Below are 14,042 nucleotides of genomic sequence, written 5' to 3'. Positions count from 1 at the left end.
TTAACACTCACACAGCACTAAATTGTGCATTTGTTAGCCACAAATCAATATAGATTTAGTGTAGCAGTGTGTGTTTACAGCAGCAGGAAAGTGGATTTCTATGGCACAAAGAAACATGATACATCAGGCTTTGACTTGTATATACACAAACTTGCAGGAGAACAAATTCCTCGTTTTGCCCGTCTGAAAAATACAGATATCAATGTCTTATTTTTGAAATTCTGCTAATCATACTGTAAAACTTTTTTTTTGCAGACTCATTCTCTCTGGCTGGAGATCCTCTGGGAGCCTGGAGGAGGATGGAGCGAGGAGGGGAGAGTCCCATCACCCAGGACAGTCCCGAGCAGAGGGGGGGCAGCCCAGATCTCAGCGGCCTCCCGCCACCGGGGAAGAAAGGCCGGTTGGAGCTCAACGGGAGTCCCACTGGGCCACGAATACGCCACAACGGAGCCCCACTGAGACCCCTCGGAGGTAAGGCTCATATTGATCACGAGGCGTGAATAAAAGAAAGCAAATTTCTATCAGAAGATAGATTTTTCAAAAAACAAACACTACTTCTAGAGTCTTGGCAATCAGGCAACAAAGAAAGTAACTTGTACTGATGCATAAATTATTAGCACGTTACCCCCAAAATTGGCTTTTCCTTTTTCAAAATATAGAAATAGAAGTCATAGAAATACATTAATTAGTTTGGATTAAACTGTCAAAGTTAAACGCTGTCATCTTTTATTTAATGAAAACAAATGATCATCAAGCTATTGATTACTGCAATTATTTAAAATCCATAAATCCCTGAGTTTGTGGATCATTCGATTATAAAAAAATATATATCAGAGAAAGCTGTGTGATCACGGTGTCAGAGGTTTTAAAGCGCTTATGTTAATCAAACCCCAAAAGCAGCTTTTGGCTTTACAGTGAACCACATCCCGCCCATGAGTGGAGTTTGGCACAGTGTGCCATGTAGTAATGTGGCGGTGCTGAGGGGAGATGCTCAAGCTGCTTCTGTCCAGTTAATGTATAAGTCTGGGGGGAACGGTATAACACAGGCTTACCAAATAAAGGAGATTGCTCCATATAAACAAGATTTATACAAGTCACCGTGGCTTATTGATCCCTGCATTCATTGTCAAAGTTGGTTCTTGTTAATGTGCAGCTGCACGAGGGGATGCAGTTCCCCGTCTGTGTTTTGGGGTTTCATGTTGCCGGGTGTTTGCAGTTTTTTTAATCTCTTAAACTCACTTTTACACACTTTGTCTGGTTGAGATTTTAAAACATTTGCACATCATGAATTTCAATTTACTCCTTTTATTCATTACTCGTTTTATGTTAACTGAAAATTCTAATGACCAAGATATTATTTGAAGTGTGCACTTTGATATCAAATGAAGGTATTTAGTTGAAAACAGGCTGGATGAGATTTGGTGGTGTACTTGAATGAAAATGTAAAATTGTCAGATTGCAAAGCTGCTCTGGAGCATAGAGATAAGTAAGTGAAAGAGCAGCTCCTCGTGGACTACAGAGCTTAGTCTAGACAAAACATTCAGAACAATCAGCCTGATCTTTGCATCTTTGGGACGCCCCACACCGTTAGTTATTTAGGTCACGATGTGTACCCTCTTACTCGCTCTGGGAAAATTCAGGTCAGAGAATTATTTTCTTTTTTTAGAGTCTCTGTATTAATGTTTAAATGATACATGTTATGAGAATTGTGAGAATTACTTTTTGAGTACCACTAAAGGGAAAGATGGAAACACTGTTTAATTTTAGGGTCTACATAGTGGACCTTATTTGCTTTTACTTATTTTCTGCCATGTATAATATAATTCAAGTGTAATTCTATTTTATTTATATAAATAAATAATGAGCAATTAGTAATGTAGAATGCAAAAGTGAAAATTTGCTAGACTTTATGCAAATTTGCATCAAAAGTCATGCTGCATATTTCTGCAAAACTCTAGGATCCAGCATAAATATCTGTGGCTTTGAGCAGTGCTTGGCTACAAACTGTGAGTTAGTAGCGATGAATCTGCGTGAGGTTTTTGGAAGAGCAGCTAACAAATCAACAAGAAGCTCAGGTTTGACCACAGTAAGAAGAGAAGAAGAAAGAAAGTGTTGAAGCAAGAATGGATGATAAAGTGTAAAAAAGGAAGGAGACAGGGGGCGGGCTTTTCTGAGCTGAACGGATGGATGGTTGGTTGGACTGCAGTAATGATGGGTTGTTTTCAAAGACAGGAAACTCAACGTGTCTCCTCCAAACCACTGCTGCCATGAGGAGGGGGCCACACACACACAAACACCATATGTCCACCAACTTCCAGGCTGCGACACTCACAACAAAGAAAAGCTGCCAAGATACACACACCCCCTTCCACTGCTTGCATACACATATCTTATTTTAATATCCCTGTTCACTCATCCCTATACATATTAGAGGGATTAGAGGTTTGAGGCTACATCACATCGTCCAAACCAGATCATACAGTCGGCGGGCAAATCACAGGACACTGCATATGAGAGAAGACAGATTGAGGTGGAGACGGAGGAAAGAGCGAGATAGAGGCAGAGAGAGAGGGAGAGAGGAGTGCTGGTCGGAGGGAGCTGCTCTGTGTTGACAGTTATATTTCCCTGTTGGGGGAAATTCACTTACTTGAATTGGCATGGTGCTCCAGTGTGTAATTCACTCCATGAGAGCCTGGAGGACTGGGAGCAGAGTGATTAATGAGGAGGAAATAGAAATATAGAAATTGACTGATTAAAACAACGGGTGGGATGGATCGGGGTGCAGGGGGAGCTAATGCTGCATGCACCCTAAAGTGTTTGTATGGATGTGTGTGTGTGCCGGGAAAAGGAGACAAGCATGCCTCCGTGTGTCTGTGTGTGTTATTGTGTGGTATTCATGCAGTAAAACACACGCCATGCTGAGCATTATTAGTGCTGGGACGCTGCCTAATGCCACAGTCCGTCATTTCTTCAGAGGGCTTTAATTAATTGCTGGTTGACAGGTGGCCCAAAACCAAAAGCCTTTTAGGAAAAAGGCGGATATTGGAGAGGACGGATTGATATTCCACTAAAGAGCCGAGAGGAAGAAATTTTGGGATTGGATTCTTACCTTAAGCAGATAATGAAGAAAGAGGAAGAAGCACATGAATAATCAAGACCTGGATGACAGTGTTACAGGGGTGTCAGACAAAAAGTTTGAGAGGAAACAAAATAAAAGAGAACTACAGGATTTTAAAATAAAAGGCATCCACCAATTAGCCGTGGAGTAAGAGAGACATCAGCTGTTATCGTCAGAAGCTGTAGATGTTGTCATAAGTCACTCAGACCTGTAAGGCTTATATTTTTCTGTCTTTAAGCCTTTTCTCCAAGCTATTTAAAAATGAAATCCATTTGGTTTAATGCAATCCAGTTCAGATTACAACATTTCTCACCTTAGAGCCCCTTTAACCTACTAAAATTGAAACATGGCAGTATTACAGAAGAAAACTAACAAGTTCTCCTTCAGCAGATCTTTTTCTTTAGTGAGAAAAATCCAAATCTTGCCTACTGAACTTCAGCTCTTTCACATGCATGAACTGCTGCTCAGTGAAGTAGGTGTGAGTGTTGAATTGTTGGTTTTAGACAACAGACAACCCCAGCTCAGTTCTGAAGAGAATGTGACAGATGAAAATCATGCAGATGCTGTTAGTCTGTCACTGTCTCTATCTATCTATGTGTATATATGATGTGATAAAAACTTTAAACTTGCACATGTATTGCAGCGATGTGGTTCAAAGCATTGCTGCTGATGGCATTAAAACCAAGTCAAGGATTTTGCTTTCATGAATGCATGCATGCGCGTCTGTGTATGCGTGTGTGGTATTAATGAGGGACAAGAACTTCTTCACTTGATGAGCGCAGAGAGAAAGTTCTCATAAGACAAGATAAGCTTCCACACTGTTAGTGAAGGGCATGATAAGTGTACAGGAAATAGATGTGATGGCCTTTGGAATGTGTGTGTGTGTGTGTGTGTGTGTGTGTGTGTGTGTGTGTGTGTGTGTGTGTGTGTGTGTGTGTGTGGTAGAATTTTCCAGAGAATCTGGTTTGAGTTTTTCACCTGGTTTAAATTTGCATACTCGAGAAAGACTTATCATGTTAATTCAAGAAGCTGTGACCCTACACCTCTCTTTTACCATATATTAATCATCTTTTGCCACAGCTCTTCCACTTTTTCTGGTTGCGACACTGTTGTCACATTTTTATTTTTATGTTATTAATAAACTAAGATAAGCAGCTGCTGCTTTCACCCTTAAGTCTTTTGTATATTGGTTTTGCATACGTGCTATGGGAACCATTATTATGACTACTTATCTAATAGTCCGTTAGATGAAATGCCTGTGAGCGTGCAGCGTGCAGGGAACAACACTGTTAGAGTCTATGTAAGATTGCATATCATTTTCCATTCCTAGCTGGTTGCCGCATATTGAGAGTTTCAGGTGTTGCAATACTCAACAGTGTGAAAGAAAAAGGATGAATTGATTACAAGCTTAACCCGCAGTGAATATAATCCACATGTTTTCTATCTATGAGGGATGAAATGCCATGTGATCGCAGACAATTAAAGCCAGGCATTAAAAAATCTTCCTGTTGCTTTTCTCCTTCTTCTTTTTATTGTCCTCCACAACAGGTCTGATGATTCCAGTCTTCTGTGTGGTGGAGCAGTCAGATGGAGGGATCCAGACAGACGGATGTGAGGGACGAGAGGAGCACGCAGAGTTTGTCCTGGTCAGGAAGGATATACTCTTCTCTCAGCTGGTGGAGACAGCTCTGCTGGCCCTCGGGTACTCCCACAGCTCTGCAGCACAAGCCCACGGTCAGTCAAAGACATGCTGTTACATCTGTAATGCGCCTATTCTCTCCATGTTTTAAAAGACACACGTTCTTACACTGAGACAAATTCTTGAAAGTGAACGGTGTAATTGTATAAGACACTTGTCAGAATATCTACATGCTACACTGTATAAATGTGACTGTGCTAACGCTAACAGGTTTGCTGTCCTCTCAAAGACCAAAACCCCCAAACTAAAGTATAACTACGCAGCAAATGATTATTTGTTTGTCAGCCAAGACGCAGACAAACCATCAAAGTTTGAGAGCATGAATGGGCAGAGTATGAGTTTGGTAAGCCTCAGGCTGCAGTAGGTTCATACATAAAATACACCTGTTCATGTGTGTAAAACTAGATTATATATTACAAATATGCTGCAAACAGCTATCTCAAAGGCAAACCTACATCTGTTTCCAGTCTTTATGCGAGGCTAACTAGCAGCTAGGTAGCTGCTAACTAACTAGCAGCTAGTTAGCCTTTCATGTAGCCTGAGATTAATACTTGTAAATGAGTATTCCTCCTTAACTAAGGGTTAGAAACTAAATAAGAGTGATGATTATCAGTCATTTTTAGTCTATTTGCAAAGCTACAACAAGCAGCCTATTAGCTTAGCTTAACGTAAAGACTGGAAAGCTCAAAGGTAGCCTAAAATGAGTGTAACTTAGATTATTAATAGTGTTATAACAGTTGAACCAAAAAACCCCTCCTTTATCAAATTCAAAATCAAACTCCAGACATTAAGTCAACATCAAAAGGAACCCAAACGCAACAACAACGATGCTGCTAAACAAAGTAAAACACTAGGTAAATACAGAAAGACTAATCCTGTCACTATACTATTACTTAGATTCTTAACATGCTATGTCATGCTGACTCTTGTTGATAGCATGACAAAAGTTTCACTGAGGCTCACAGTGTAAACTATAATACTGTGTCAGAGTTAAATGTCCTGCAGCTCAAAGGTCAAGACAAGAATGAAAGAAGACTCTCCCTCTAATCAGTGGTCTGAGAACAAAAGTGGATGTGAGGTTGCCTATTTGGAGCAGACACTGAACTATTACAGTGGCAATAAGCTAAAGAATGCTTCAAAAACACAACTGAAGCACAGACAGAGCCTGTAAAACTCATTAAAGACACAACAAAGAGCTGGACAGGAATGTCTCCCGAGACAAAAATATATTGTCTATGTGTGTGTGTGCGTGTGTGTGTGTGTGTGTGCGTACAGTATGTGTGAGAATGTTTATGAAGCAGAGAAAAAGAAAAAAAACTATAATTTATTGTTGCACACATGGTAGTCATCTGAAACAGGACAGTGTCATTTACTGCTGTCTTTTCTCAAGTATGCAGAATATTCCATCTGCGGGAGTTGCCTCACATCACTATAAAATGGTAACAACAGAGTGACAGTGAGCAACACAGCTATTGCAATACTTTGAAAATGGTGGGAGATCCCCATCTGTTTGAAATCTCGATTGTTTGTGTGTGTATGCATCTGCCATATAAGGTCCTGGTATTCAGGACAAAAAGAAATCTTGTTTTGCATATCGTCCTAAATATGATACATCATCTGGTGACCGCATATGCTACTGTTTGTGCAGTAGCATATGCAGCAATGCATGCAATATTAATAATATAGTATAATACGTTTTTTTCTTTTAAGCTGACCTTCCTGTAGGAGTTTAATTTAAATGATCTGATTTGCTCCACTGTACATGTTTGGAAATCACTGTCCTATAATATGTCTACTATAGATTTCTGTGATTTAACTGACTGTGCCTGCTAAGGTAGCTCACAGCACCAAAAAACCAGATGAGGATAAGTCTATACAGGAAGTACTGCTGCATATTCAGGTTAAAAAAGATGACATTAAATAAAGAAAACTAAAAAACGGCTTATGTGAGTTGTGGAAATCTGGATCTAATGTTTACAGTGTTGCAAGTAGCCATCTCTAAGCTGGTTTATTGCTAGCTGATGCTCCAGGCTGTGGTTGTTCAGGTACAGCTGTGGTCTAAAGCAGCAGTCCCCAACCTTTTTTGCGCCACGGACCGGTTTATGCCCGACAATATTTTCACGGACCGGCCTTTAAGGTGTCGCGGATAAATACAACAAAATAAAATGGTAAATGGCCTGTATTTATATAGCGCTTTACTAGTCCCTAAGGACCCCAAAGCGCTTTACATATCCAGTCATCCACCCATTCACACACACATTCACACACACATTCACACACTGGTGATGGCAAGCTACATTGTAGTACCGGTACTGAAAAAAAGAAGATTTATTCATAACACACGTGAAAAGACCCAGGAAAACAGAGTTAACGCTAAAAACGATAACAAAATAACGCTGAAAACCGATAAAAACCCTGGAAACTATACATTTCACACCTGAGCCTCAACTCTCGCGGCCCGGTACCGGTCCGAGGCCCGGGGGTTGGGGACCGCTGGTCTAAAGCTTACATACGCTCATCACAGTAATTTGGGGATTTTAATGATTTCTTTGAACGGTTCTTTTTCTTGGTGGTATAATTTTACAACATACATCTTTAATGACTTGGGTGCATAAGTTAGAATTTATTTGGGGTTTTCTTTAAAAGTATGCATATAGGCTCAAATAAACACACTCACTTGAATCTTTTAATAAATGGCTGAAGTGACTTGTATTTTCACGAGGCCAAGTCCAATTAAATAGTGATTATGAGTGACTAAAACTGGTAGTTTCTCTTTGCCAACAAAAAAAAAGAGATTTGTTTGCTAGTACTCACTGGATTAATCAATACACAAAACAATGGGAAAATCACTGGAACTTGGTATATGGACTGGTTCTCATATACTGCTTTACTGCTTCACTTGAACACTTTATACAACATATCTCATCCACTCAGTCACACTTGCATTCATAGAAGCACTTTTTTGTGTAATTTCTTTCTATCTAACGCTCACACTCTGATGGTGAAGATGCTGAACTGCCGATTTGCACAAGTTGGAGCAATTTCTAAACAATGCCAATTCCATGATGATCACTTCAAACAGCTGCATGTACGTACATGTCATTTGGATGTGTTGCCACTTTGCCAAGGTCTTGAAAAAGACGAAAAACGAAAAGTAACTGGCAACCCAGAAAACCCCAAGATGCAATGAAGTCGACACTGCTGGAACACCAGTATCACCAGTATCACTGACCACAGTGAAGCATGTTTTGTGCCATGTATAAGTACATGACACAAAGTAGATGGAATATTGAAGGTGAAGAAGGAATGCCTCCAAATTCTTCAACTTAACAGGTAGAAAGTTGAAACTTTGACTGGAATTATGCTAGAAGATTGTTAATAGCTATCAAGAGAGGTGGAATTTGAAAAGGAAATATTAGTGTGAGCCTGTATGCAAACCCAAAATAAATTCAAACTTCTGCACCCAATCCTTGATTTTTCAAGTCACTATAGATGAATACTTTTTTGAGTGTGAGTGAACTTCTGACCATGGCTGTGACCCTCTAATGTCATATGTCAGTCAACAGTAACCTTTGCTCTCATTGGAAGTTGGTTCAATTGCTCACCTCAAAGTCAGATGAAGTCACTGACTGTCACTGACATCTCTGTGTTAAAGCCTGCTAAGATGTTTCCATCAGCTCAATTAGTTATAATTGCAATAGCTTTCTTTGGTGAGAAAAAATAACAATGGAAAAATGGAACATCTTAATCCCGCTGTGTATTATTAGTGGTACTGTCTATGCCAAAGCATAAAATGAAATCATATAGAAAGGCCCAGGTGATTTGAGAGTGTAGAAAATATTTTATTTCCTTTATAAGATAATAGTGAGGTGATCTTAAACCAATTGGCCAATCTGATATTGTCTGTTTGTATTCAAAGTGTAAAGAAGAGCATTTATAAACTGATTGTTGTGAGCTGCTTATGCTGCTCGTCTTTTGTTCTTCTGGTTGGAAAGATTCAGAGCTACAATTGAAGCCTTGTTAAATTAGTTAGAAAAATAAACTTTACTCACATGCACATCATCCAACACTGATGCACTGAAATAGCACGCTAACTGCTATACCAAGTGTTTGCTGTGGTCTGCAGATGAATGCCATTAGTAGCATCAGGGGAGTAGTATCAGGGGAGGTCTCTCTCTGTCTGTCTCATCAGTGTGCATGGAAAACAGTGAGACCACATTGGTCTCCTGTCCACATCAATGAACAAACAACAATAAAAAAAAAAAAGCTAGACTGAATGGGACATCCCAACTCCACACAAACTAAACTCCTGCAGCTGACTTGAGCAACGTTCACGTGTTACTTGTAAACTCTGTTTAACCCCTGCAAGGATCCACTGGCATAGAATCGCACTTAAACTGGCATGCACGCTTGGCATGGAATACCATGTAGTCATGCAGTATCACAGACACAACACACTCTCTCTGTTAGACACACACACACACACACACACACACACACACACACACACACACACACACACACACACACACACACACTTCTCCTCAGCTTCTCTCAAATGAATACTTTTTGTTTTTTAAAACAAGCGTTTATGTTAAATGAATAATTTCTGGCTTAAATTATACATTTTTTCCCCTGCGGTCCACAACCAAAATTACACAGAGTCCCAGCTATTTTCTCCCTGTTTGAATTGTGTCCTGCATTCTTGCGTCCCGGCGTTGTATTTAAAGTCCCCGGCAAGGACCACGGCCTTTCTTTAATTAGCTTAGCCCAGTAATTAACTGGGAGATATTGTTTATTTCAATTATAAGGGTTTGAAGGCTTTTATAGATTGGATGAGAGCAGACCTGTATTTTAAGGATTTAGTGAGCAAACAGTTAACAGTGGTCACTGAGAGAGAGCGAGAGAGAGAGCATTGTTGCTGTGCCACGTCTAACAGGCCAAAAAGGGTCAGTGCTGCAGAGCTGCAGTTTACTGGACATATGACTTTAAACTGGCTGTGAATTGCTTCTGACAGCATGTCGTTACATTTTGGACACCACTTTGTTATAACACATTCTTATCAGTTAAAAGCTAAGCTTTACTGCTTAATAAATTACTTATTAGTGCTTTGTGAATCTGTGAAAAGCAATTATTAAGGACACCTTTTGATTTGTAGGTTTGCCAGGTCTATTTTCGACCCTTTTATTAGAAATGATCATAGCAGCCCTTGCAAAAAATGTTTGATTTACCGAAATGAGAAAATTTTGCTTTTTGCAGCTGGCGACTCACAGACAGGATCATAATAAAATCAGCGTATTAGTCAAAATTCACAAGTACAATATGTATCTTTAAAGAAACTTTTCAAAGGTTTTACTGAAACTGTGAGTTGAGGTTAAGAAAAGATCCTGTTGAGTTTAAACACACAGAGAGCCCACAGTGACCTGAGACACAACGTGTTTATTTACATAAAACCAAAATCATCGTCTTTTTTTAACTGAAACCAAACCGAGTCTTTCCATTCGAGAGCTCCATCCCAAACACCATCTAGCTTTAAAGTCATGTCTGTGAACATCACTCTAAAACTGGACTCACTGCTTCATAAAGGCAGATGATCAAAATCAGTTTTTAACTTGTTAGTATTTATCAGGCTAGCAGTGAAACACTCGGGGTAGTGTTAGGGTCATGGTTATATTTTAGCCACACAGTCCATAACCAGTTTGCCCAAATATTCCACATAAATGGAAATTTATGTATCCAGCACCATCTCGACCTCTAACTAGGTCACAGGCAACCTATAGGATTGTAAGAGGAACACAGAGATAGAAGTCAGCGTACTACCTACAGACGACTGAGTGTATGCTGTGTTTGAACAGTTGCAACTTGCAGTCAGGATTGTCTTTACAACAAAACCTGAAGCCTTTATATCACTGGCTTTTTGACAGAAATAATAATTTTACCTCATAGAATATGTAAGTTGTTGGTCTCTTTAGATATCTTTAAATTTGAATGCCAAGACTTTGGAGAGCCTGGTGCCTTATAAGCGTGCATGATTGTATATACTCAATCAGTGGCACTGGCAATAACCCAAATCCTAGTTGTGAACTAAAACCCCAAATTTTTTGGAAAAAAAATATAACTTTTGAGAGTGACTACTTTGTGGTTCCCAATTTTCAATACTTGGGGGAGTGAAAAGGAAAAAAAATACATCCTCTGATTTCAAAGGGTTAGGATTAGGGTCATCACTGGTGAGAACGTAGAGCTCAGAGAGTTCTGTATCCAGTGAGTTGCATCATAAGACCAACTGGTGCCGTTACTGAAGCTTTCGCTCCCGCTGGGCCGTTAGAGTAGACAGAAGACGTGTTTCACTCCCTGAAATGACAGCCTGATGGATTTTTATTTAGAGGAGTACCTCAAATGATAGACATCAGAGTCTGACGTGTGCGGTTTCAGTCAGTGTGTTTCCAGGGGCAGAACCTGGAACCATTTTCGAGGTCTCACATGTGTGTGCCGGCTTCGGCCTCTCTAAAATGCCGAATTGGATTAACATGTGTATATCTGAGTGTGCGCGCGCATAGTGGCATCCAGTGGCGTGCAGGGCTGTACGGGTGTCGACACAAGGAGTCAGAGACATTAAGTGTGTGTTTGGATTTGCATTTGTGTGGATGGGCACCCTTAGACATGAGCCAAGCCACCAGCCGGCCACATAAAAGCGTGTCTCTGGGAGGCGGAATTTTAATGTGGAAATGGGAACAATGATTTCTACTTTTAAACGTAGACGAGAAGCAGAGCCCATTGAACAGCAGACCAAAAAAAAGAAAAGATGAATCAATTATTAATGTATTTACCGTCACACTGAGCGTGAGTGTGTGAGTGCGTGCGTGTTTGCATGTGAACTGCTGCATGCATGCGTCCACGTCTCTGCATGCTGTCATGTGTCCTGTGTGAGTTTGTGTTTGTCTGCTTATTCACCCGTTTGCTTCCACCCAACTTGGCATCAGTGGAATTGTTGGCTTGTTCTCAGATGTGCTGATGCTACATGCAGAAAATTAGTAGCCAGGGGGTGAGGCTGTTCTCTGCTGCTGTTGTTGTTTGGGTTTTAGAAAAGAACATGTCACATATTATATAGTGCTGCATTATTTCCGGTTTGATTTCCTCCCTTAGCTCGTTTTCCCTCTTCTTTATTGCGTGCCACACCCTCATTAGTCTCACCTGTTTTCTTCCACACCTGTTCCCTGCCTGTGTCCAGTGAGTTGATCGCATACCTCTCTGTATAAACTCTGCAGTTTCTTTCTCCTAACAGATCACCTTGTCTGTTTAATTGGGTCTTCGAGCAATCCCTGTATTCCTGATGCATTTCTTATTTTTCCCATGATCCTTTTGGGCTGTGAAATGGAGATTGCCCTTTGCCTGCTCCCTCACTGCCAGCCTTTCTCTACTTCTGACTAAAGATTTGGATTTTAGACTTCTGTGTATCTTGCATTTAGCTCCTCTGCCTTGCCTTCCTTATACATGTATTTTTATAGGCGCACAATATACATGCGATTGCATGATTGATGAGTGCAGATTTTAAAAGCGTGATTGTTCATTTCTTTTAACGTTTAACATTTTCCGTTAGAAGCACCGTAAGCCTCCCTCATCTGAACTGTGCGTGCACGTGTGGGAAGTGAGAGCACTCCAATCTTTTTAACCTTCTTTAATGCTTCTGTCTGCATATGTAAACATGTTCTTAGCAGATTCAAAGCCGTATGACCATGAGGCAGTTTTAACTTCCATCTTCACGCCTTTTCCTCTTATTTACATCTTTGTTCTCGTTCCTCTAATTCCACGTCCGATGATGGCAGGTGGCTGCTCTTTCCCAGGCCTGCTTCTGCAGACGTCTCTTGAGTCGTTTGGTTCCGGGCCGCGAGAGTTGAAGCTCAGGTGTGAAATGTATGGTTTTCAGGGTTTTTATCGGTTTTCAGGGTTATTTTGTTATCGTTTTTAATGTTAACTCGGTTTTCCTGGGTCTTTTCAGGTGCGTTATGAATAAATCTTATTTTTTTCGGTACCGGTACTAGTTTTATTTTGTTGTATTTATCCGCGACACCTTAAAGGCCGGTCCGTGAAAATAATGTCGGGCATAAACCGGTCCGTGGCGCAAAAAAGGTTGGGGACCGCTGCTCTAGGGTTCTTTTCCTCCCTTAAGGGGGTTCAGACTTTTTTGTGCATAGGGTTTTAATGATGCTCTCTCTGTATGACCAAATAATTAACAACACAGCTCTGCCTGAGTGGAATCAAAGATATAACTGAGCTGTAATCACAGCTAAAGGAGAGAGGGAGATCAGAGAGGACAACTCAGAGAAAGGCGGGAGGAAAGGACAGGGGGAGATATGGAGGAGAGGTGGGAGGGAATAAGGGGATGAAAAAAGAGAGCGAGAGAGCGAGGGAGCTTCTCAGGACCCGTCTGGATCTCATTTAGAGGATAGTAATGCGATTAGCTTTGTTTAGTTTTCACAGCTCCAGCCAGTCCGCATGAAAAACCCATGTGAGTGAGTGCGGTACTGTGTGTGTCTGCTCGTGTGTTCTGGTAAAGGTGAAATGCTCGTGTGTGACTGTGCGTATTACGCTAATATTCTTAAAGAGATTCAACTAGATTCCTTAAATCAAGAGATCAACAGTATCGTGGCAGTGCAGACCCGCAGAAACACGAGTGCCTCATAATTCAAAAAGAAAAAGCATGTTTCTGTTTGCGCTGACAAAGACCCCAGAATGTTTCAAACATTAGCTGAAATCCAATTTAGCCCAGTCCGGCAGCAGAATTTCTCACAGATCTATTTGCAGAGGGGTTTATGATGTTGTGTCTCTTGACTCTGTATCCATGTAACCAGAACACTGAGAGATGGTGATGTGTAGATTTGAAAAAATAATTGCAATTTTTGAGCAACAGAAATAAAATCAACATGTAGGGATAAATATTGCAGGGCTTGAATGATCTAAACTGGCTGTTTAGATCATATGCTTAGCTTCTGGGTGGGAAAATGATGCCTGTGTGAAAGTACCTTAAAAATGCTTCTTTCTCATGGCCAGCAGAAGAGACTCCTTTGGTTGGGAAAAGAAATTTGGAAATCTAAAAGAAAATTGTCATTTTGTAAACGATGGTCTCCATTAAGTTGTACAGGAAGATCAATCGGGCTATACTTTTGATTTCTCAGTCAGAGCCACTTGGCAAGGCAGGACTTTCCTAACTAGTGGGTGTCTCCAGAG

At 40.6% G+C, this 14,042-nt stretch overlaps 1 protein-coding gene across 4 annotated transcripts in view; it reads left to right on the top strand.

The window, feature by feature from the left end:
- Positions 1 to 14,042, top strand: part of satb2 (SATB homeobox 2) — a 49,863-nt gene that overhangs the window by 11,808 nt on the left and 24,013 nt on the right. For all 4 annotated transcript variants that reach the window (XM_080290451.1, XM_026145442.2, XM_026145443.2 and 1 more), the window contains exons 2-3: positions 256 to 471; positions 4,667 to 4,852. In XM_080290451.1, the coding sequence (XP_080146577.1) occupies positions 300 to 471; positions 4,667 to 4,852 (358 nt within the window). In that variant the 5' untranslated portion in view covers positions 256 to 299. The remainder of the gene's footprint in view (positions 1 to 255; positions 472 to 4,666; positions 4,853 to 14,042) is intronic.

Source organism: Astatotilapia calliptera, chromosome 16 (genome assembly GCF_964374335.1).
Source record: "Astatotilapia calliptera chromosome 16, fAstCal68.1, whole genome shotgun sequence".
Taxonomy (NCBI): Eukaryota; Metazoa; Chordata; class Actinopteri; order Cichliformes; family Cichlidae; genus Astatotilapia; species Astatotilapia calliptera.
The sequence above is the reverse complement of the archived record's forward strand: the minus strand, read 5'-3'. Positions and strand labels throughout refer to the sequence as shown.